Genomic DNA, 24,181 nt, shown 5'->3' with positions numbered 1-24,181 from the left:
TTTTATTATAAAAAATAAGTTATCTTGCATTATAAAAAATAAGTGCCTTTCTTCCCCAAAACTAAGTTATTCGTTCAGCATTTCCATAGAGTTTATGCAAAAGGACGCAGCATTTGTTTCAATATTTGTTCTTCTCGTGCTATCTTGCATTTGTTACTTAGTTGGCAATGAAGCTAAATGGAAAACAGAGGTGAGCAAGAAATGGAAAAAAGCCAAAACCATACCAAGATAGGTTGGTGCGCGCTGTATAACGTATGGCAAATCAAAATTAATACCTTTGAGACTAGGGTATTTAGTTGTGATAACACCGAGGGTAATTCTGAGACCACCACCAACATCTACCAAAGTTTTGAAGTGCTCGAAACCTTTATATCGTTCAAGGATTCTGTTTATGATGATAGTTGTGTGGTTGATCATTGCCTTATTGAATACCTTAATTGAATCTGGGGTCCCTTCCTGGATATTCAAATGCATGTGCTCCGTGCACCCTGTCAAATGGAACTCCCCTTGCACGAGCTGCATCTTCTAAATTTTTAATCGGTACCTAAATTTTGGGTCAAAGGCATATTTTGTAGAGATTTTAGTACGGAATAAATTGTTCTTAAATACATGCAAGGAATAAAAGCTACTGAGCATACTTGCTCTTTATGGAAACCCCGTGATTCAGGGACGACAGTTGTAGGACTTCAAGGACAAAACTATACAGAACTGGTTTCTGACTCGCAGGTAGCTTTAAACATCCAAGCTGTTAATCCATTAATCCACGGGAGATATCGTACAAGCTTAGTGTTTAGCAAAATTTCTGATATTGCTGCTTCTCATCCCTCATCACTCTCCTCAACTTTCAACTTGAGGTATGGGCTCTAGATATCCATCATGAAAAATGTGGTAGAATATAAGAATATGTACCTCGTTGTTGTAACAAAACAACAAAAAGAAGATAGAAAAGCATCTATAAAAAAAAGGGAAGGAAGGAACAAAAATTGAAAAATTTTTGCACACGTTATTGTCATCATCAATTCATAATTAAAAAAGTCAAAATGAAAGTTGAAGGGAAGCTGTCCACGACAGCAATAAAAAAAAATTAAGCAAGCCAAAAAAATTGAAGTAGAGGTTAAGGTGAAAGCTAGATGATGGATGGCAAAAAAATGATTAATGCTTTTTCTTTCGTATAAAAAAAAAGGGGGCTAGATGATGGATGGCAAGAAATTTGAAAGACAAAGAAATATGGAAATGAAACTTGGGTTGGGTTGCTCGGGATGGGTAAAGTTTAAAGTGATCTGATTACGATGGGAGTCCAGTCCAACCCAACCACTCAAACCAAGTCCATTCAGCGCTTCAAGGGACTAAAGGGGAGCAATTCTTTTGGGGGCTGGGTTTGCTGCCAAATCCGTTGTAGTTGTCACTTTCGTTGTTGTGCTCCTTTTTGGGGTGTGGGGGGGGGGGGGGAGGTTCTTTTTTTGTGGTTTTTTTTTAATGTAACCCCTAGCCCCCCAACAAGATTGAGGACGTGTCCGTACTCACTTGACGGGACGTGGAGTTACAATTGTGGAAAAGGCCACGTGGGGAGGGCTGGTTTATAGTGGGTCCCGTTGAGTGCACTTTTAAACTTGGCGCGTGATGTTCGCAGCACGGAGTTTGTGGTGAAGACCGGCGCAAGGCCTGCTGGGTACGATGAATGTATGGCACTGGGAGGAGGCAAGAGGAAGTGTGGGGGTGACGTCCAATCCAGTGCGCGTCGTCTCTGTCTGTATTCCCAAAAGTGCAAGGGAGTGGGGGCAGCTGGAGCAGACAACCAGCCACTAATTCCCTGCCACATGGAGTCATCCGAAACCCCTACTTCTCCCCCCACTGCTTCCTTACTTTACAGCCTCAAATAATTCCCCTCCCATTTTCCTATTTCTTGAAAATTAAATCCGCACCAATGCTACTAGTGGCTCAGATTTTTCCAGACACGTTAAAAAAAGAAAAAGAAAAAAGTGAATGTGAAAAAAGGCCCGTTGCCAGTTTTTAAAGCCTTGCTTGGATTGAAGGTTTTCGTCGGAAAATATTATCGTTTTCCGTGATCACATTTTCCTATCACCTTTTTCCCTCACATATATCAAATCGTTACAGTAATTTTTCCATGAAAAATGACGGAAAATGCAATCCAAACACAACCCTAGGTTCTCAATTTGGCCAAAACCCGGTTCTTCTCTCCAGTCTCCTCACCTTCCTTCTCCAGTCCGGCTTCCAGTCTCTTCTTCTTTCTTCTGTTCTTGAAGATCAGTCATCCGTGTTTTATTCTCTGCTCTTAGCTAGGGTTCCCTTCTTTTTCTCTTGCTCTCTCTCTATATCCATTTTGGCTGTAGTGCCAGCTATTGTGTGTGGGTGTGTGTGTGTGTTTTTTTTTTCTTTCCGGGAGTTGTAGTTTCCTTAGATTCCGATCCATCATTGTGCTGAATTAAAGGATGATGATGATGATGAGTGTGGGGTGAGTTCCCTCTCATGTATGGTCTGACTCGAAGCAAAACTTGTACAGTTTGTGGATATCTCCCGAGGTACTCAAACCAAACCAAATCTCATTTTTTTTCTTTTTTATCCATGAAAAGCAGGTGGTTGTGGAAGATGGCTTTGTCTTTTAAGTTGCTATTATTTCTTCATTTCTTGACTTAATAGATGAGTACTGATTGAACCTTCTTTCCTTTTTTTTCCTTTTCTCCTCACATGAAAGGTTTAGGCATCATGCGGTTCGTTTTGGTGAGGATTCTGGATAAGGAATTTTCTTCATGCTCTGTCTCTCCCTCTATGTGATGGCTGGATTCTGATTTAACTGCAAATTCGATAAACCCCAAAGAATAAAAAGAAAGTAGTAAAAGATATGTTCTGTTTCTACTGTATCCGAAATGCTACTACTAGTAGTTAGTTGGTCCAGTGTATTCTTTATTCTAATACCAGTGTTCCTACCTAAGTAGTATCAATTAGTCTTTTGGTTGAGTTTTGACTTGAGTGCTAAGTATTATTTTGGGTAACAGAGGCGGATCCGCATCGAATTCTGTGGTTACTGCTTCTTCTCTTTTGCAGTACCTCTACTATTGACTACTTACCAGGTATCGCCCTCCACCACCACCATAACCACCACGGCCCACAAGATTTTTCTGCTGTTTGATGATGTGGCCGCAGATGAAAGAAAGCTCCTTTTCTATCCCTTGCTCGTCCGAGAGGATTTAAAGCAGCGTTAGCCGACGACATAGCCACCCTCTGGTCCTCTCAGTGTAGATGGACACTTACTCCTCTGGAGAAGAACTGATAATTAAAGTACACATAAGCTCCCTCTCTCCCCAACCCCCCACCTTTCTTACATTTTTTAATTGTGACCAGCTAGGTGCTTCATCCTCACTGGTCCAGCCACCTCAATTTTGCTGCCTCTCCCTCTCTTCCAGGCCAGGAAGCCTTACACTATAACTAAGCAACGTGAGCGGTGGACCGAGGAGGAGCATAATAGGTTCCTAGAAGCCTTGAAGCTGTACGGACGTGCTTGGCAGCGTATAGAAGGTTACCAATCTCCTTCCTTTTGATGCTTTATCACAGTTGATATCTCCATCTGGGCTCTCTCTCTCTCATTTGATTGCTTTCTTTTTATGTTTTTCAAGGTTGCTACTTTTGTGGTTTCCCTTAAAATTCTTCTCATCTTTTCTTGTTGGAGTATCATGCCATGTGCTCCTTCCGATGTATAATACTTGCTCTTACTTAGACAACTGTTCTTGCTCCTTTTTCTTTTTTGTTGTTTTCTATCTGGTGGTTTGCAGAACATATAGGAACAAAGACTGCTGTGCAGATCAGAAGTCATGCACAGAAATTCTTTACAAAGGTCAAGCACTACCTTCTTATTCTATGCTTGTCTGAGGGTCGCTTTACCTGTTCCTTTTCTTAGGCCGTATCACATTGGAAGCTTATTTGCCATGGATTTCATTTCACCATTTGCTCACCCATGGAAGTTCTATTAATTTTCATTTTAAGTTTCGCAAATTTTCTTGTGTGCTACTTTTACCCTGGGGATCATGAACTGCATTTGCCAGTAAAACTGCAGTGGACATTAAGAGCTAACCTTGCTATAACATTTTTCTGTTCTGAACTAAATAATATTGCAACTTCTAGGGCCTGAGCATGAGTAGTGCCATGAAAAGGCCATCTAGTATTGAGTGTTTTCCAAATTCTCCATTTTATCCATTATTCAGGAATCATATTGGTTAATGGAGAAATAGCTTCGTGATTGTGTATGAAAGCAAAACTTTGGTAAAGCAATCTGATCTACTTATAAATCTGTAAATCTTCTAATTTTGAGAATTAAATATAAGTTTGCTTCAAATTCATAATGTAAGTGAATGTTATCGTTCTTGAAAATAAAAGATGGTTTGTTATAGTTGTACTCATCTTTAGTGATAATTCTGTATAAATGAAGAGTGCAGCAATTATGATTGCTGGATATTTATATTAATTTATGTAGTTAATCCATTATATATTACCTCTTCAGCATAAACATGCATACGTGAAAAAGATAAGAGTTCTTTAGGTTTGTATGGAAGAATTGACCGATTGCACTTCAGATCAGAATAGGTGGGTTTATGCCTTCCTTCTTATTGCACTTTCATTTTGTGACGCATTTTCTCCATTTCCCATGTTTGGGCCAGAGTTATTCCAGTGCTACCTGTAGTAAAGGAACAATGGTCAAAAGTACTTGATGGTTAGACTAAATCACCTGACTGTGGCAAAAATGAATAATCCAGAACTCAGAGTTATCTTATAGGGTATCTCTGGTCAACGTGCTTTACAAGGTCTAATGCATGTATAACATCCTTACCAACATGGGAGAATAAGTTTAAAGAGTGAACAAGCACACAAATTTTTGTAAATTTTGGTAGATTAGACGGAAAAAAGTTAGATTTCTTACATAAATTGTTGATACCTACAAGGGTATAATGTGCTATAAAATGTTTCTGAAGGAATTTTTGTAAATAAAATGCGGAAATATATCATCTTCAACCTACTTTTTATTGCAGATAACATTTAACGAGGTACACATTTTAAGTCTCTTTATTTGAGTTGGAATTTCACATTCATGCAATCTTTACCATCTTCTTTTGTCATATTTCAATTATTCATCCTTAGGCATATCTCTCATTTTCCCCTCCAAAGCCATATGGGCAAAGCACAAAAGCATCCATAAATGTGTGTTTTTTTTAAAAAATTTTTAAAAAAGTTTATTGGACCTCCTTTGACCACTTCCTACAGCCAAGCACCAGATCTATTATTTTTTGAGTGGCTTTCCTAAAACATGCCTCAATGATTTCAGCGCTATACTCATATTTTATAGTGTTCCTTTGGAATATTTCACAGTCTTCACTATCTTCTTTTGTCATATTTCAACTATTCATTGTTTGGCATAACTCTCATTTTCCCCTCCAAAGCCAGATGGGCAAAAAAGAAAGCATCCTTAAATGTGTGTGTGTGTGTTTTTTTTTGAATTTTGCTGGATCTCCTTTGAACACTTCCTACGGCCAAGCACCAGATCTATTATTTTGTGTGTTTTTCCTAAAACATACCTCAATGATTTCAGCACTATTCCCGTATTTCATAGTGTTCCTTTGCTTCACCTAATATGTTTTTGCATTTTGGAGATGTTTCTAGCCTACATGGCTTAGATCCATGCATATTTTTAGAGTTAATCTTACACACATTGACAGTGTATACACTATCATTGTTGGATGCTTGGCACATATGCAAATTTTAGATTTCAAATTCAATTTCAGATTTGTTGCCATGCATCCAACGGTGATAATGTACATACTGTCAGCATATTGAAGATTAATCCATATTTTTATCAATTATCAATAACTTTGAGGCATTATTCTGTAATGCCAGAAACAATCCTTCGGTTTGTGGGCTATTGCCCGGGGCGGAGTTTACCTAGTGCGCACTCTCGGGTAGCGGCTGCGGGTTCCCTTGTCAAAAAATAAAAATAAAAATCCTTCAGTTTGAACAAATTTATGTTTTGTCATGCCATTTTATTACTTGTTGAACAGGAGTGGAAATATGAGGAAACATATTCATGTATATGTTTGAAGAGTTTTTTTTTTTTTTTTTTATACCCAAAAAATTTGGTGTATAAGGCTTCGGTAATCAAAATCTAATTCAGAGTAAAGATACTTAAAAAAACTTAAGTGAAATGGAAATAGAATGATACATGTTCAGGCTAGACCATTTAACTCTTGGTAGATAACGTGTCATGTAATCCAATTCGGAATCAAGATAGAGCAGCTGTGATGAGGTATTTATCCCTGCGCATCAGCCACTGCAGAATAATTAAAAGAGCTACAATTAAATGAGTGTTTTTCATGTATTGACAATTGGCTAAAACAGCTTATTGTATAAAAACTTAACTGAAGAATAATGAGTGTTTATCTTGTATTGACAATTAGCTAAGACAGCTACAATTAAATGTCTTTGTTTAGTACAACAAAGTTTCTTCAGCATCAAGTTACTGCAGTAGTGTGTTACAACCACAATTAAGAGGCTGACATGGTATTTGATGAAACACCTATAGCAATTTGACTAGACCTATATCTGTAGTAGCTTTTTGAGCTCTGTGAGTTAATCCAATCTGTAGGATGAATTTTTAATGCTGTGAAGTTATTTGAAACATGAATTTTAGTGCATCTCAGTTGGATGGCATCGGAAGAGATTGTAGCGCTGAAAATCCTTATGTGTCCTTACGTGTTCTCTCTTTTTCCTCTTTTTTTTTTTATGGGCATCAGCCACTGCAGAATAATGAATACAGCCTAGGACATTATAAAATATTAACTGAAGAATAATGAGTGTTTGTCTTGTATTGACAATTAGCTAAGGCAGCTCTCCAATTAAATGTCTTTGTTTAGTATAACAAAGTTTCTTCAACACCAAGTTGCTGCAGCAGTTGGTACAACCACAATTAGGAGACTGACATGGTATTTGATGAAAAACCTATTACAATCTGACTAAACCATTGCCTGTGGTAGCTTTTTGAGTTCTGTGAGTTAATCCAATCCATAGGATTTTCAATGCTGTCAAGTTATTTGAAACATGAATTTTAGTTCATGTCAGTTGGATGGCATTGGAAGGGATTGTAGCTTGAAAATCCTTGTGTTTGTGTGTGTGTTTTTTTTGTTGGGGGGGGGGGGTGTGGGTGGTTGTGTGGGAAGAGGTTCTTGCTATTGAAGAAGTTTTGACTTTTAACCAGCAAGCTTACCTGAGTATCACAACAACAAATGTAATTTTTTTCTCTGAAGAAAAGGAATGTAGAAAGGGATGTCTGAGTATTCCAGTCTGTCAACTACATATTGGGTAACAATTGTTCGAAGGAAAGTTCTGTATAGCACTGAATCCTTTTCATGAAGTTGTGTGAAACTTGTTGTTAGCAAGTCATTAGTAATGTGAGGAGAAAGTCTTGAAATATGATGGAAAATAATAAAATTCCTTTTACTTGATTTTACTACTGCAGAAGAACCAAGCAAGCAAGCTAGTGGTTGTTCTTTTATTAGTTTACTATGTTATATAGATGGCAACCTTCTAGAAGTGGTTGAGGTGTTTCTACAAGTTTGATTTTCTTGCTTTCTAAAGTATGTTAGAACAGCTGTGTGGTTCAAGAAGTGCAATTTCTTCCATGTCAAATATGGAAGCTGGAATTTAAGATCTGTAACGCTCTAAAAGAAAGAGCTTATAAATAAGGAATAGAGAGATGGGTAGCCTTAGATTGTTTTTGAAATTTTACGTTCACATATTGTTGATTATCAATGTTTATGTTGTTTTATTTAAAAATTATTTTAGCAGGGGAGGGGTGCTTTTCTAGAAGCGGGAAGGGAAAAGGGGGATTTGAAGAACAATGTTTACTTAATTAACTGATAATGCATGATATTGTTAAAGGTTTTTAGGTCCCACATTCTTAGGTTTTGCTACATCAAGTGGGAAAATTACTGGTCTTCAAGGTGTTAAATATAGGTTCTTACGGCCTTTGAGTGGCAGACAAATACTCACAAAGGAAGAGTCCACTGATTTGCTCTAAGAGTTGATGAGCAGTTCCTGGAACCTAAGTCCAGTTAAGATGACTATCACATTTATTAAACTTAAAAATTAGAAACTAACCATAATTAGAATGATGTCTAAGCAGTCAGCTTTCTAGGACTGTATATTTTAAGATCATTATATCTTGCAACTGATTGCTTCTAAAATAAGTGAGCATCCAGGAAATGAGATTTGTCCAGATTGTTGATTGGAAGTGAAGGGGACTGAGTGCTCAGTGTTTTAGCTATCACTTATGTTACTCATCCCATCATACCCAAGCTGATTAACAGATACCTGCATCCCATCATACCTGATTAACAACTATGTTCCGGTTGTTTGAGTCTGTACCTTGCTACAGTTCTAAATTTAGTTGTCCCTGTGTAAGTCATGTAATAATCTAGTTAAAGTTTTGTCATAATTATGCAAGTTGCCTTGTTTATTATGTAATTAGTGTGGTTTTGGCATTTAAATTCTTGGAGAATCCACTCTTGTAAGTGTTTCTATCATATTGGTTGAGGAATTATAGTTGTGAAGTGCCTAAAGCTTATAGTGTAGTGTCAAAATTGTTGGCCTCATTCAAGAGGAGGTATTACTGATGGTAAGAGGTCACTAGGTCTAAGGGCTGATTTTAGGGGGTACACTTTGGAGAAATTTTCCATTTTGGTTGCCAAGAATTTGAAAAATAAAGAAAGAAGAAGACCAAAAAAAAAACATGGTAATTAAGTGGTATTAAAGACAGAATAGGAATTTTCTTTGTAAATTGCATATTTTTTGATAACCATCAATTAAACCAAAGTAGTAAGTGTCTGCTGTCATGCATCAGCATTGTTCATCATGAAGCTGCTTTTCATTGCAAGCTATTAGCACAATGTTACGATGTGTAAGGCTGGTTCTTTCAAATCGGTAGTTATTTGTTCATTGCCTTGCTTTCAAACTGTCCTCACTCATGAATGAGAAGAAGAGAAGGTTGAAAGGATTGTATTGTTAATTAGCTTTGTCAATATTCTCATTGTAGTTGGAAAACTGCACACAACACAATTGCTGGTGTTTGGTGTATTGATCTCCTTGATTCTGTACCGGGATGGCTATCAGTCAAGTTTAGCTAAAAGTTCTTGTTCGCAGCAAATATCACTTCTCACTACTTCCTTCAGTCATATTACATTCTAGGGCCCATCTTTTGAAACCTCTGCCACCTGCTCGACCAAGCTCAAGTCCGACTCAAAATTTGAATGAACATTGAATGCTGTTGTGCTTGGCTTAATTAGTTGGCAAACCAACTAAAGTTTACAGGTTCAATAGTGCAATATCCATAACATGTATACGGACAAAACTGTTAAGGAATCAAGATGATCTGTTCTCTTTTTATTCCATGTTGCAGTACTACTAGTTTACCTTCTTCTTTTGTTGAAAATTTGATGAGCTAAATTGATCATAATGGTTTGCTTTTTTTCTTTTTCTTTTTTTTTTGAGGCTGTAATGCTTTGCCTTATAATGAATTGCCACAAAGAAAGTGTTGCAAGTTCCATAATGTAATATTCATTAAGTGTGGTCAAAGAAAATTGTCAAGGAATTAAATCCATTGGTGATTTACTGTCTTTTGATATCATGTTGCAGTACTATTTTATCTTTTATTTCTTGTTGATTAGCATAGATCAACCGTTCATATTGTTGTGTTTTATAATATCAGTGAAGAAAATGTTACAATTGTTTCTTAAAATGTTGTAGTTATACTTCGCTCGGAAAAAATTTTCATCCATATTAGCAATCTGAAAGTTCTCAATATAGTAAAGTATAATATAAGGGAAGTTGGTTGTAGCTATGCAGGAAATTATTTGGTGTTGTTTTGAAGTTGAGGTTCTTTATCATCTTATGCATAGGCACAACGAAACCTATGCAACCTAAAGAAGTAGATTGTTTGTGTACTTATCCAACGTGTATCTATTTGTTGTTTTAGATATATGTAGCATTTATTTCCACTCTGCCTAGGAACTTGAGTTTATTGGGTGTCCAAATGTTGTTGATTACAGATTATATAGGATCCAACTTCTGAATTGAGACTGCCTGCATATTTTGTCTTTTCTGGCCTCTGTGATCTTCCATTTTCAATCTTTTGATGGTTATAGCTAGGGTTGATAACCTATAACCCTCCTGTGGCTTAGTGTTGTACCACATAAATTGCATATGGTTTTGAAATGGCCATTTTATCCCTTTGAATTAATGTATATATATATCAAGTTTTAGGTTAAAGTTAATGATCAAAACTGAAAAGTCAACATTTTTTACATCTTATCACAAAATGGCAAACAAAGCCTGTAAAATATATTTTTTAGGTTTTAGAAATAGAATAAGTCTAACTCTTGCTTCATTGGAGATGGAAAGAAAAATTACATAATCATCCCACCAAGGTCTTCTATGTATTCCAGTTTCTGTCCTCATCCTACTTAGTCCCTAATCAGCAGCCATGCAAGTCACTCAACTTCATACCAGCAATATCTCCTCTGACTCAAAGTAGGGATATGCCCGGATTTTGGACCATTTTAAGAAATCACTGTCGGCATACTCTGGAACTATCTTTGGAACAATATTTTGTGGGCTGGACTGTCTCAAGACTACCTACCTACCATCAATCCTGAATTTTCATTGGTGGACTTTTTGCTTGAAAATTAGGATTTATGTACTTTATGTACCTTAATGTGCCATGCCCCTAATTTCTCAACTTGTATGACTGGTGCTTGGGGCACTCTCTTGTTAGTGGTTGAGGTGTATTACCATTGTGAATTTTGTATTTTTTTCCTAAACGTAAACAAACTGATGTCATCCTTGAAGGTTAGTTTTGTGGTTTCATTTGAGTGACATATCACCTTTCCCCATAAGGACTGGGGTGTGAAAGGCCCACCATGACAACCATGTATTGCATGATTAGACCAGGCTTGACATGATTCATACATTTACCTGGGAGAATGTGATTTAGGAAACTTCTAAAGTTTTGGTTGCTGACACCGTCAGGAAAGGACAAATTAGTAACTCATGTAAGTTTGAGGAATGTGTGCATCACTGGTATCCGTGTTCAGAGAGGACGTGAAGTAAGAAAAGGTGTGGTCTTCTATTCTCGAACCCTAATTACGTACCTTAAAACTTTTGATGAGAGCTTGACAAAGGAGAAGAGCAGTACTATAATGACAAAATGGGAAAACAAGGTAAAATGAAGAGCATATGTAAGAACTTTCACACATTTAATCAAATTACAACTGAAGGATTATGCCAAGGCTGTGTATGAGCAACAAAAGGAGATACCAAATGTGTGTAAGTAGTGATGTTAATTTTGGTTCACAGTCATAGTTGTATGTCCTACGAGGTTTTCAGTATACCTTTGCTGTTCAAATGTCGAACTCATTTAAAAGTATAATGCTGACTGGAGAGTCCTCTCTGGTTCTAACAAGTACTTTTTCGTTAAGCCCATTGAATTAGCATTCGCGAGTCTTTCAATTGCCTCTTATCATGCGAATAAAGGGGGCATTTTTAGTGGATCAAGATTAATGGTATAAATATTGGTTTTCATTTAGACTAATTCAATTGCCTCTTATCATGCGAATAAAGGGAGCATTTTTAGTGGATCAAGATTAATGGTTTAAATATTGGTTTTCATTTAGCCTAATTCATTTAACTATAAAAACCTATTTTAGATTTCGGAAACAGGCAGTGCTGTATCCTTAATGTTGCTTTTGATGTGTATGACTGAGCAATTACCTAGCTCTTAATCCTTACAAAAGTATGTTCAATATATTTGGTCATTTTGAGTTCAAAATTGCGCTTGTAACTTTGATTTTTTTTTTTTTTTAAAGTTTGAATGGGTTTGTATCCTCAACTTATTAAGTATCCATAGTTTTGAACAATGTTGCTTTTGATGTGTATGACTGAGCAAGTACCTAGCTCTTAATCCTTACAAAATTATGTTCAATATATTTGGTCATTTTGAGTTCAAAATTGCGCTTGTAACTTTGATCTTTTTTTTTTTTTTTTTTTAAATTTTTGAATGGCTTTGTATCCTCAACTTATTAAATATCCATAGTTTTGAACAATTGGACATGTGAAGATGTTTGTATTATAAGCAGTAAACACTATTCTAGTAGTAAAGTTCGTACTCTTGGCCCATCTCTCTGAATTTGAGCAATACAATTTGGAGCAGAAACATGTTGGTCACTAAACTACCCATCCGTTTTAGGCATATAGCAAAATGCTATACAAAACCTCGTTTGGTCTCAGAATATTTGAAAAAGGCATAGTTAAGTGGTCCTTTAGGCTTTCTTTTTTCCCTACGTAATTTTGCCATCAGCACTTACTGTTGTATTGGTGTCAAGAAAAAGGGTTGAAAGCAAGAAAGTAGAAGTGGAGACAGTTATATCAGGGTGATCAATGGTGCTGATTGGATGATTAGGAATAAAACTGTTTAATGGAACTTGAACAGTGTACTTTAAGAATAAAAGGATTGTACTGATATAGGTGACTGACAGGCCTTATAGCTCGGTGATTGTTTGTTATGCTTTAGACGTCTGGACTATGGTTCAAAAGTTTATGATGAATAAATATTTATGAGAATGATGCTTAAAAAGTTAATGAGATTTTAGAACTTTCTTAGAAGATAATTTTGTAGAAGGCCAAAAAGGAAACCATCAAATGTTGGTTTCTCACACTGCGATGCGACTTCTTGTGTGGTATCTACGAAATGATTACAGTTGCAGAATCCCCTTTTATTAATCATTTTTGGTATTTATATTTCCCTGTTTTATATTTCATAGGACCACACTTCTTCATGTGAGAATTGGAAACAAGCAAGTTAGAGGAACAGGCCTTTTGCCAGTTAATGCATGTGTGTGAAGTGAAAGTGGGTAACCGCTGGTTGTGAAGGCAAAATGAGCTTGGTCACACCAGCCCCCTTGATTTTGAGTTTGGTGATCTTAGATTGAGAATTAAGCCTAAGATGTGAAGTACTCTTTCCAATTTTTGGTGCCCTGAGAGCTGTAGATTGCTTTAGGTGCCCTGAGAGAGAGATACCAAGAAAATCATAATGCCGTAAATCATCATAGCTACAAGTGTTGAGATTCTGATTTACTTTTGGCTTGCCATTTAATAACTTGAGGTTGAAAGCCCCTTTCAGCAAGGGTCTCAGCAGCCAGCCAGAGGAACTATCAATATTATGAATTGTGAATTGGAACTATCAATTGATACCACACAATTTATGATGGTTAGAAGTGAGAGTTTGCTGTCTGTCTGTTTGATTTAGTGTATACTCGTGCAACTCGAGTACTTATTTTTCAGGGAAAAAAACAAAAAAGAAAGATGAAAAAGGATTAGCTAAGGCCAATTTCCATCTGGAGGTGAAAAGATGAGATGTCTTTGGTTGTTCTTGTTGAGCTTTTTGAATAAGATCATGTCATTTTTGAATTATCAACGTGCCTTATTCAATGAAGAATTGGGGTAATACATTTGAATTTGTTCAGGAGTCGACATGTTTTGATTAAAAATCTAATATCTTCAATAATTCAGGATTAGTATTTATACAAAATTGTGATGAGGGTGACGCAAGGAGTCTTTATATGATGATGCAGTTCAGAGTTCCCCACTTTGACATTCTCGATTTATAATATTATTTAAACTAGGCTAACTGCATGGTATTTTTCATAAGAATCTTGCATCCTATCGGGCTTGAGGCTAAATGTCAGAATATCTCATTTGAATGGTATGTGGTCCACTTCAATTTAACATTGTTTATCAGAATGTTCAACTTCAATTCAGCACTATTATCAGATTGCTGCTATGTGTACATCCATTCGCACGAATATGCTTCTCCATCTAAACGGGGGTAAGTTAAAAGTTTTGCTTTCTAATCTTGTGCAGTTGGAGAAGGAAGCCCTTGCTAAAGGAACCCCAATAGGACAAGCTCTTGATATTGAAATTCCACCTCCCCGTCCCAAAAGGAAACCATGTAATCCATATCCTCGAAAGATGAGCATTGGTCTGCCTACTTCCCAGGTGGAATCAAAGGATGGAAAATTAGGGAATCCAAGTTCTTCTCTGCCCCAGGCTGAACACATACTAGATCTGGAGAAAGAACCAGCTGCTGAGGTATTTACTTTGCACGGTATTATCTCTTTTCAGTATTTATTGAATTATAAATCATCATCTCGGGTTTTATTGGTTTATTTGCCTGTCAGACATTATGAATTTTTTTCCTATTTACTGCATTTATGTCAGAAACCTGAGGGTGAGAAGTTTGAAGATGCTAAGGAAAATCATGATGAGGGTGAATCCAATAAATGTTTCAACCTTCTCCAAGCATCTCCTGGTATCTCCCCATCTTCAGCAAACACATGCTCCTCAACAATGGCTTCAGGAAAATCGTCTGTCCTTAAGGAGTTCGTGCCAATTTTCAATGAGGTGGTCAATAGGGATGAAACTATTGAATCCTATGTTACTGTTGAAGCCGGACCAAATCAGAATTCAGACAAATTTTATACCATACAGTCATTTGAGGAGAATGGCACTTGTAACAGCAGAAATTGGGCAAATGCACACTCTTTAAATGATAAACCGGCTCAAAACAAAGGAAATGTACCGGAACAATCTGAAAATATTGACACCTCGCCAAAAAATGGTGTACAATCTCCGAAGAGCCAACCCAGACATGTTGCGGTGCACATTCTTGATGGGAGCTTAAGAATGAATGCTCCGAATGTTTCTGCCCATATGCCATATGAGGAATCCTCATTTCATGAGATCGGTGGGGTTAATTCAAACATATTCTCTACTCTTTCTTCATCTGCTACATCTCAGCATCAGAGCAGTGCATCCAGGTTTTCCATTAGCCAGCCATTTGTCGGTTTCAATCCTATCTGGACTCCAGTCCATCAAGAAGATTACCATTCATTCCTGCATGCGTCCTCTACCTTCTCAAATCTAATTGTATCTGCTTTATTACAAAATCCAACGGCTCATGCTGCAGGAAGCTTTGCTGCTAGTTTGTGGCCATGCTCAACCACAGAAGCTCCTGTGGAGTCACCTGGAGGAAGTACAGGAGGATTTACAGCAAGACAGATGAATGCAGCTCCAAGCATAACATCAATTGCCGCGGCCACAGTGGCAGCTGCAACTGCATGGTGGACAGCCCATGGGCTTTTGCCACTTTGTGCTCCATTTCACATGGGTTTAAACTATGTGCCTGTTTCAGGCTCCGCAGTTCCTGCAGTTACCAATCAACCAAGAGTTGACATTACTGAAAGAAGAGAAGAAATCAGTGGTCCTCCCTTGGATGCTAAACATCTGGAACCAGAATTTTCTGAAGCTCTGCAAGAGCAGCATTCAACCTCAAAATCACCGACTTTGTCATTGTCAGATTCTGAGGAAAGTAAAGGTCTGAATTCAAGTAATAAATCAACTGCTAAAAAAACTGATAGTGCAGCAGTGACTGATGTTAATGATTCAAACAAGCCAAAGGGTAGGAAACGGGTAGACCGCTCTTCATGTGGATCAAATACACCTTCGAGCAGTGAAGTAGAGACAGATGCTTTGGAGAAGCTTGAGAAAGGAAAGGAAGAGTTAAGGGAACCTGTTGTAAGTCAGCCTATTGCTGATTCTAGCGGTCGACGAAGTAGAAGCTCCAGCAGTACAAGCGATTCTTGGAAGGAGGTTTCTGAGGAGGTACTCAAATTCCCCTCTTTGTGCTCGACTCTGTCACTTTATTTGCTTTTCCTTTTCATATGTGCTTTTGTTTTGCTCACTTTGTTTGCAGGGCCGGCTGGCTTTTCAGGCTCTATTTTCCAGGGAAGTACTGCCACAAAGCTTTTCTCCTCCACATGATTCAAAGAATAAAGGAAAGAACACTAATGAGAAAAATAAGGATAACGCAGATGAGAAAGGTGACGAGGGATATCTGCTAGACCTCAATGGGAAGATGTGCATGAATTCTGCCATTGATCAAGAATTGGAGAATAATTCGAGTTTAAGATGTTTAAACATCACGGAAGGGGGACTACTGACTACGGGAAAACTGAAAGTGCGTCGGACAGGATTTAAACCTTACAAAAGGTGCTCTGTGGAGGCCAAGGAGAACAGGTTGGTATGTGCTGGAAGCCAAGAAGAAGAAAAAGGTACGAAGAGAATACGGTTGGAGGGTGAGGCTTCCTACTCATTGAACATGCAACACAGATGACAAAGATCTTTGCATGTTTCAGAGTGCAGCATGTTATTACGTCTATCTAGTTTGATTATGTTTACTTTAAAAGCTCACGAAACTTATCGTGTAGATCTGCTACAATTTGTTATTTTGGAGCTGTGCAAATACTACGCATAAACATCCTTTTAATGCAATCTGTAATTGTAAGAAAATGAAAGGACCTTGATCAGGCCATTTCTTTGAAATTGTCCTTCCCTTCATTATGGTAATTTAAGCACAGCTTCCATGAACGGAAGAAAGGAATGCTGAGATCGAATAAAATGGATATGACGTGGTAGCACAGTCGTCTTATTGCGACTAGAAATGAGCCATGGAAGCTTTGATCCAGTGGTTGACATTAAGATTTCAGAATTTAGAAATCTTGAGTTCTAATTTTCTTTTTCCTCTTAATTGTTTGAATCTCACCCCTCTTGTTAGGGAAAAAAAAAAAAATACTTGTACAATTATCCCTCGAGATTTGGTTTATGACACGAAACTTGTACAATTATCTAGTTCAAATTAACTCGAAGAGAAGATTAAGGTTGAGTTTAGAGTTCGTTGTTCTAAATTTTTTTTTTAAGCAGAGTATCAAATCAAATATCTTTGAGAGTGGTGGTGTCACAAAAATTGTAATGGGCATTAGAGGAAGATTATTTGGAATGATTAACATAGGTCTTTTAATATGTTGTGACGTATTAAAATGAAAAAAAAGGTGATTGAAAAGATTAAAAAGTGATTGAAAAACATATTTATAATATAATTTTTCTTTTTTTGACAAATAATGTGCAATCCAAACAAACCCATGTTATCATTTAATTTCATGCTCCTATAACAGTTACCGTAGTTAGTAGTCTCTCCTACAACAGTGTCAATGCTTTTGTACGGGCCAATATTCAAAGGTCACTTTGTCACTTTTTTTTTGGTCCTTTTTCTTTTGCACAAAGCTTTGGGAGTTTTTATAGTAAAAGAGGAATAATTACTTGTATGACGATACCGTGAGTAATTAGTCCTTATTTGAAAATGAAAAATTTGGTTGACAACAAAAAAAAAAATTATGCATTAAAAACTAATTATTCACGTGATTAGTATGTTGATAACTAGTCAAAAATTTTTTTTTTTTTTTAACATTTTTAGTCTTCTTTTATTACACACCATGGCAAAACAAAATGTTTTTGATTATTAAAATTTTTTTGAAAATGTAGTTGCTGGCATGTGATATAGTATGATTGGATTCTGGTAATAGAATTAAATGTGTTTTGAAATTAAAAACATATGGAATTAGATTTGCTTTCGTTTAAACTTTAGGATTAAAAATGTTCATATTTCAAACATTTGGGACCAAAACTGTAATTTTATCTATAAAAAAAGTGTCAAAGTATTGAAAAAAAACTGTAAAGAAAACAGTGTCAAAGCACCTAAGAACTCAAGAAATGCAATCGAAATTGCAAAAATAAAAAACTTTCGCAAAATACCATCAATAGAGAGAGCAATTTTTCCCCCCAGTAATCGCAGTTTTAAAAACCCTGAAAAGATGCAATCCAATTTTCAGAAGCTCCCAAAAAATTGCAATCCAATTCCAAAAAACTCCCGCAGAATACAATCCAAGAAAGTGAAGTTTTGGCTTGCGTACCTGGTTAAGAGTGCTACAGGCAGCAAGGGCAAAGTTACCGATGACCAGTAACGCCCCAATAACGTTTGTTGGTTAATAGTACTGTATATCGGGACGGGGGTAAGGGGGGGCTCCCAACTCCCAAGTCCCAAGTCCCAAGTCCCAACTCTGCCACACATGCATATCCCACGATGCCCAAGCTCAAAGGTACGAGTGTATCCCATTTCAGAGACCAATTGTCTTCCTTCCTAATTCTCTCTCTAATTCCAAGACCGGGAATAAAAGAATCTTCCTAGTTATCTGTAGTAATATGAGTGACAAGGTACTGTGTATTTATGATCGAGTAGTAACGTTGTATCGAGCAATACAACCGTGTGCTACGCAACGCATCAATATTGATCGCATGCGGCAGTAGAGTAGACCGGTTTCAGACGCCTCCGATTGCTCTCTTAAGTCTCTGTTGATGCCATACACATTTATTGTCTCATAGCAGCATTTATTTAGCAGTAATTTTTACTGCACTCAGGCCAATCCATGTCCTCGCATCTTCAAGTCCTCCAAAATTTCAAATATTCCAAAAGCTGCGTCTTCGTAATCCTAGCACTAGTGCTTCTACTGGACGACCAAATAAAAGCTTCTACCGACCCTCCCTTATCGCAAAGAAAAGATGTATCGTCCTCGTCTTCCTATTACTCGGGTGGCGGTGAAAGGTGCGGGATCTTTCAAATCCCGTTCCCCTTCTGCCTGAATGCCAGCAGCGCTTCTTCTTCTCCTGCTTGCAAGTGGTCAGGGTTACTTTCAGGTGCCTTCAGCCTCTCGTGCCTCAACTCCTCCTCACTGTTCCTCAACATTGCCTCTCAAAGCTACCGCGTCCTCTACTTCTTTCAGGACGGTGTACTGGTCGATTTTCCCAACACGTCCGTTTGTCATCGCGGCTACAACGACCTCAATTCTTTCGCTTTTGCAGGGGACCAGTACTTTGGCATCTCCACCGATAATGTGGTAGCCCTGTATGGTTGCCAGGATGCTTCCCCTTGCAAAACAGACTGCGGAAAAAGCTTAATGCCAGATTGCGATCATGATGGCGGTGGCGTTGCTGCTGGTGTTGGTGGATATCCTGCTTGCTGCTATCCACTCTCTGACTTCAGTATTAGTAATGGTTTCTCTTTCTTTTCCCAGTATGGATGCAGAGGACTCTCCTCTTGGGTTATTCTGCCAGGGAACAGAACAGGCATGGGGGGAGTGAAGCTGGAGTGGGCAATTCCCAGAAATTCGACCCTAGCCACTTGTGCTACAAACGGTGACGCTATCAATGCCTCGTCTGTCAAGTCAGGGATGAGATGCCAATGTCGTGACGGATTCCTCGGTGATGGATTTACTTTTGGGCTTGGATGCTTCAAGCGTGAGTCATTTCATTTTTATCCCTACGTTTCTCAAAATACAGATACAACCTATATACCAGAGTTAAGTTAGTGCGCAATTACATTACGTCAGGGGCCTGTTTCTGTAATGGAAAATGTTTAGGTAAAAAAAACAAACTGGACAAATTAAAATTGGAGAATAGAAAATTTTTCTCCTACTTGAAAGCTGAAAGGGCGATTCATATAGTCAGTCCAGAATGGTTTTCACTTTTCACTCTCATAATTAAGACGAATACTAGCAATGACTCCCCTGTTCCGTTATCTATATATACTCGTACCCTTACTGCCTGCTGGTGCTTCTTTTCTCTTCCTTGCATGTTTAAAACTCCTCGTCTTCCTCGCTTTATCCTCTTGTGTCGTCCATGGCATTTTGTCCCAAATGAATCTGTCAATGCAAAGTTGCGGGTCGCTATCCGTGAAAGTTTGATTTTACTTTTGACTTGAATCTTACGATCTGGTTCACTATCTCTGACTCAGCCTGCCAGGGTGATGGAAAGGAAGCTCCGGTCAACGATCGTTACCGAAAGAACCATCACACGGTACAAGCAATAATTCTAGCTGGTGCGTAATAGTACAATGCAATGCTGCTTACAGTAGGTGGATTTTTTTTGGGAAAACTTCAGAGACCTCCTCTTAGGTTTCTAGCAATTTAACTAACCGTCGTTAAAATATGGTCAAGATTTTAATGAATACCCTAAAATACGCTGATCTAATAAAATTTAATTTATTCTTCTAAACAATTATAAAGTAATTTAGTATAATTATAAAGGAATGAGTGTCAAATTTTTTATACTCATGTTTGTTGTTTAATAATCAACTCTAATAATAAATCTCATGATGATAGGTTACTTTTAATAGTGCTTTGTTGACAGTATAGACTCTTTTCAAAATGGAGGAGAAAGTGTCATCATAATTTTTTAAAAAAATTGTAAATTAGTCGGGTGGGGGAACCACTGTAATTTAGTAGTGATTTTAGACTATTTATTTTATAGCTATTATTGATTTATTGTTGATTTTGATGCCAAAAACAAACAAGATGAGATAATATTCAAAGTTATAAAAAAAATGTTATTAGTTTGACATTTGATCACGACGAAGGTTAGGATTGATAGTACTGAAAAAAGTTAGATAATATTCAAAGTTACCAAAAAAATATTACCAATTTGACAATCATTTACGTCGAAGGTTAGGAATTACTGATTTTAAGATGGACTTTCTTATTAATAAGTTCCTTTTTTTTTTTCCTTAGAATGTCAAGACTAGGATTGTCTCTTTAAATGGGCAAGTGAAATATATGTAATTTATAAAATGTTAAAGGTGCTAAGTGAAATTATTGAAAACCTCAGAGGAGGTTTTTAAAATTATTTCTTTTTTTTTTTCTTATCTCTCTCTCTCATATCCTTGTTACGGAGTAGCAAAGAAAATTCTGGAATATCTTATGTGTTGCAGTTATTTATGTTGTGCAGTGGTATACTCTAAGTTTATTATTCATGTCATTGTTTATCTCTAAGTTTATGTTGTGCATTGGTAGTGCAGTTTATCTCTAAGTTTAAGTTTATGTTTATATCATTGTTTATGTTGTGCAGTGGTATACTTAGTGTATTATTCGTATCATTGTTTATCTCCAAGTTTTGTCGTAATCAAAATATGGTAAAACAAAAGCTTTACTATAAAGAGAGAGGCATGCAGATGCAATATAAAAGCTTTGCTATTGTTTGAATTGTCATTTTCAGGAGAAATTTTTCCGTTTACTATGAATATGTTTTTTCACATTTTTTTAAATTATTTTTCACGTCACATACATCACATCCTAAAAAAGTATTACAGTATAAAAAATCCTCAAAAAAATTCAATCCAAACGGGCTCTTACCATTTTTTGCTAAAAAGAATATTAAAATTTTTTTCCTGCTATTGGCAACTGTGTGTAGGAAAGGTTAATTGTAATTGAGTTGGAAGAATTCAAAAAATAGCTAGTCATTTACAATTTTCAAGTGAATCTCGGAATTTTGTATTTACATGTCTACTGATTTCGATCGTGACATTTCGCTAACTGTAGGAGCTCTGGCTGCAGTTTCCACGATCGCGTCCTTCGTAGGACTCTGCTGTCTTCTAAAAAGACAGCAGAGTAGTCAGTGTAGTAGACATGAGCCCGATGAAAGCTGCAGCGATGGTTCAAGTATGTCATTCAGCACAGCCCACACGACCCAAATGTTTACTTTCCATGAGCTTGAGCAAGCGACGAGAGGATTCGATAATGGGCAAAAACTATCTGACGGCATCAAATCCGCACTATATACCGGAGATATCTTGGATGGATCTCGTGTTGCTGTTCACATGATACGATGCGAGAGTGGAACTGAGCTGACCCAAATCTTTTCACGAGTCCAGGCCCTATCAGCTATTTCGCACAAGAACATGGCCCACTTGCTTGGATGGTCTATTGATTCTTCTACATATACTCTGCTGGTGGTGTATGACTATCCGGCTAATGGAACTCTGGAAGAACAAATATCCAAAATCGAAGATCCAAAGATGATAGGACTTGACTGGTTTAAGAGACTGAATATTGTTGCTGAAACTGCGAGTTTTCTTGCATTTCTTCAGCATGAGATTTCTCCTCCCATTTTTCATTTTGATCTCCAATCTTGTCATATCTTCTTAGATGATGAGTTTTCCGTAAAGATTGCTGGATTTGGGCTAGGCATCTCCAATCCACTACCTAACTGCTCATACACCAAAATGCATGATGTTTACAACCTTGGTCTGATTCTTTTAGAGGTCATCACAGGTACAAAATCTATGGATATTCCTGTGACAGCTTTGCAGATGATAAGGAATGGAAAGCTCGAAGAAGTCGTAGACCCATTTCTTTGCTATCATGAACAGCCTCTCTGTCGTCGAGAGCAGATTGAGATTCTTGCGGACCTTACAACCAGATGCTTGTTGTTTGGTGTAGATGGCAAACTTGGCATGACAGATGTCGCTAGAGAGCTAATGCACATCACAAAAGAAAGTCTTGATGGCAGCCGTAGGAGGTGCCCTTCACTGGAGGAAACATTTTCCAATTCAAGCCTCCTTCAGATGATATCCATGTCTCCTGATTCTCTTTATGTGCCTTGAAATGCCCATCTAGGACAATTTTTAGCTTCAATAGGTTGCCATGAAAGCATGCCTTTAGATGCCAAATAGTAATTTCTTTCCTTGATTTAGGATTTAAACCAAGTTACTATTATTTAATTGGTTTCCATCACACTAAAACATCACTAGTGCTGTTAATAAAATCTGGGAGACATGAGAGGGAAGAGAGGAGCAAAAGATGAAGCAGAACAATAGGGGACAAGTGCAGGAGAAATTCCCAATTATATGATGAAATTTAAAATTTTTCTACAAATGCGGCTTTTTGAGTATAGCATTCCGTCAAGTGATGTTTGCATTTGCAAAATACGTGTTCACTGAGTTTGCATTTTATAAATGCGATTTATCATTGAATTTCTGATTTGCAAAAACAAAAAAAAAATTGCTTCAGACCTCCCATTTGTTGAATGCGAGGTCACTTTACCTTGCATTTGTCAAATGCGAGGTCCAGCACCTCGCATTTAGCATATGCGAGGTTTGAAACCTTTTAGTTTTTTAATATTAATAAATTCATGCTCATACATTTATGTTTTTTTTTATATATAAATTCAAGCAAACCATTTTTGTTTTTCTTTTGAGCGTGGGTTTTGCTTTTTATTTTGTAAAATTACGGAGAATGAATTTTAAGGTTATTATCCATTGATCTTGAATTTCTCATTAACTGAACTCTAATATTACTTGGTCCATAATCGAATTTGTGCCAGTTGTAAATCCTTTTTAAATTCAACCACTCCCCATACTATCTAATTATGCCTATTGCTGAGCAAGTTATTGAATTAGTTAATTATCATATTAGCATATAGTATAAAAATAATATTTTTCTTTGACAAAGATGTACAATGTTATCTAGTCAATTAATAATGATAGAAATAATGCGCATACTACATTGTCCAACTTTGTTGATGATAGAGTTACAAATTTACTAAGTTCTGAATACTAGATATATATTAACAATAGTTGATGCGTAGTTGACGTAGAATTAGTTGTCCTAAGGCTTACTTCAAATATCTTAAAAATCTAATTCTAACTACGAAATATTAATTGGGTTGGTATTTAGTACTGGTTAGATTAGTGATATTATTTAGCTTTATCATGGGTTTAAGAGAGAGCTATCCAATATGTTGAATAGCACTTTTTATTTTTAAAACTTGCACGAGGTAAACAAGGCGAGTTTGCACTAAAAAAGGGTAAAATGATTTTCTTTAAAAGAAGGGATGTTGATTTGGAGAGTATTAGTTCAAAGTGTGGAAAAAAAAAACTGCATTTGAATGTCTGATTAGTAACTGTGGTGGTAACCGTAGGTAACTGTGGTGGTAACCGTAGGAGCAACCGCTCGCGGTTTCGAAGATGAGTTTAGTCGGGAAGATAGTTAGCTACAAATGCGAGCTTTTGGCACCCTTTTTTTTTTAAACAAAAAACGTTTATCATTTTTTTTGGTTTAGAAACATGAACCTTACATTTATCAAATGCAAAGTCTAAGGACGTCGCATTTCATAAATGCGAAGATTTTACTTGTAGAATCAGCCCCAAAAACAGCCCCTCTCATAGAAATTTTTTTTCCTTTTTCATCAAGAAGAGCATGTGTATAGCTTTTGTGTAGTTGACCTTTGGAAGAAATAAGGCAGCCAGAACACTTTCCACAAAAAACGATTGCACGAAAATCATCTGTATGCTGATATTTCAGAAGTATTTTAATCAAAGACTTTTGGTGTCACTTTCCCAGTAGCAACA

The 24,181-nt window shown here is 37.0% G+C and overlaps 2 protein-coding genes across 6 annotated transcripts; both read left to right on the top strand.

Moving 5' to 3' along the window:
* The first annotated feature begins 1,959 nt into the window (after positions 1-1,959).
* LOC113728230 (protein LATE ELONGATED HYPOCOTYL) lies at positions 1,960-16,491 on the top strand. Of its 5 annotated transcripts, none has more exons than XM_072081340.1 (8): positions 1,960-2,540; positions 2,720-2,739; positions 3,064-3,297; positions 3,423-3,534; positions 3,789-3,850; positions 13,972-14,199; positions 14,329-15,771; positions 15,863-16,491. In XM_072081340.1, exons 3-8 carry the CDS (start codon positions 3,259-3,261, stop codon positions 16,280-16,282), a joined length of 2,304 nt encoding a protein of 767 aa, XP_071937441.1. In that variant the 5' UTR covers positions 1,960-2,540; positions 2,720-2,739; positions 3,064-3,258; the 3' UTR covers positions 16,283-16,491. The 5 variants fall into 5 exon arrangements, with proteins under 5 accessions (XP_071937441.1, XP_027108592.1, XP_027108594.1 ...); XM_027252791.2 differs by having other exon boundaries at positions 2,714-2,739; XM_027252793.2 differs by lacking the exon at positions 2,720-2,739.
* Positions 16,492-18,285: 1,794 nt separating this feature from the next.
* LOC113724723 (probably inactive receptor-like protein kinase At2g46850) lies at positions 18,286-22,630 on the top strand. Its single transcript, XM_027247596.2, has 3 exons — positions 18,286-19,296; positions 19,793-19,876; positions 21,372-22,630. Exons 1-3 carry the CDS (start codon positions 18,429-18,431, stop codon positions 22,433-22,435), a joined length of 2,016 nt encoding a protein of 671 aa, XP_027103397.1. The 5' UTR covers positions 18,286-18,428; the 3' UTR covers positions 22,436-22,630.
* Positions 22,631-24,181: the final 1,551 nt, after the last annotated feature.

This window comes from Coffea arabica, chromosome 2e (genome assembly GCF_036785885.1).
Source record: "Coffea arabica cultivar ET-39 chromosome 2e, Coffea Arabica ET-39 HiFi, whole genome shotgun sequence".
Lineage (NCBI taxonomy): Eukaryota > Viridiplantae > Streptophyta > Magnoliopsida > Gentianales > Rubiaceae > Coffea > Coffea arabica.
Note: the sequence above shows the minus strand (reverse complement) of the source record. Positions and strands in the feature narration are given on the sequence as shown.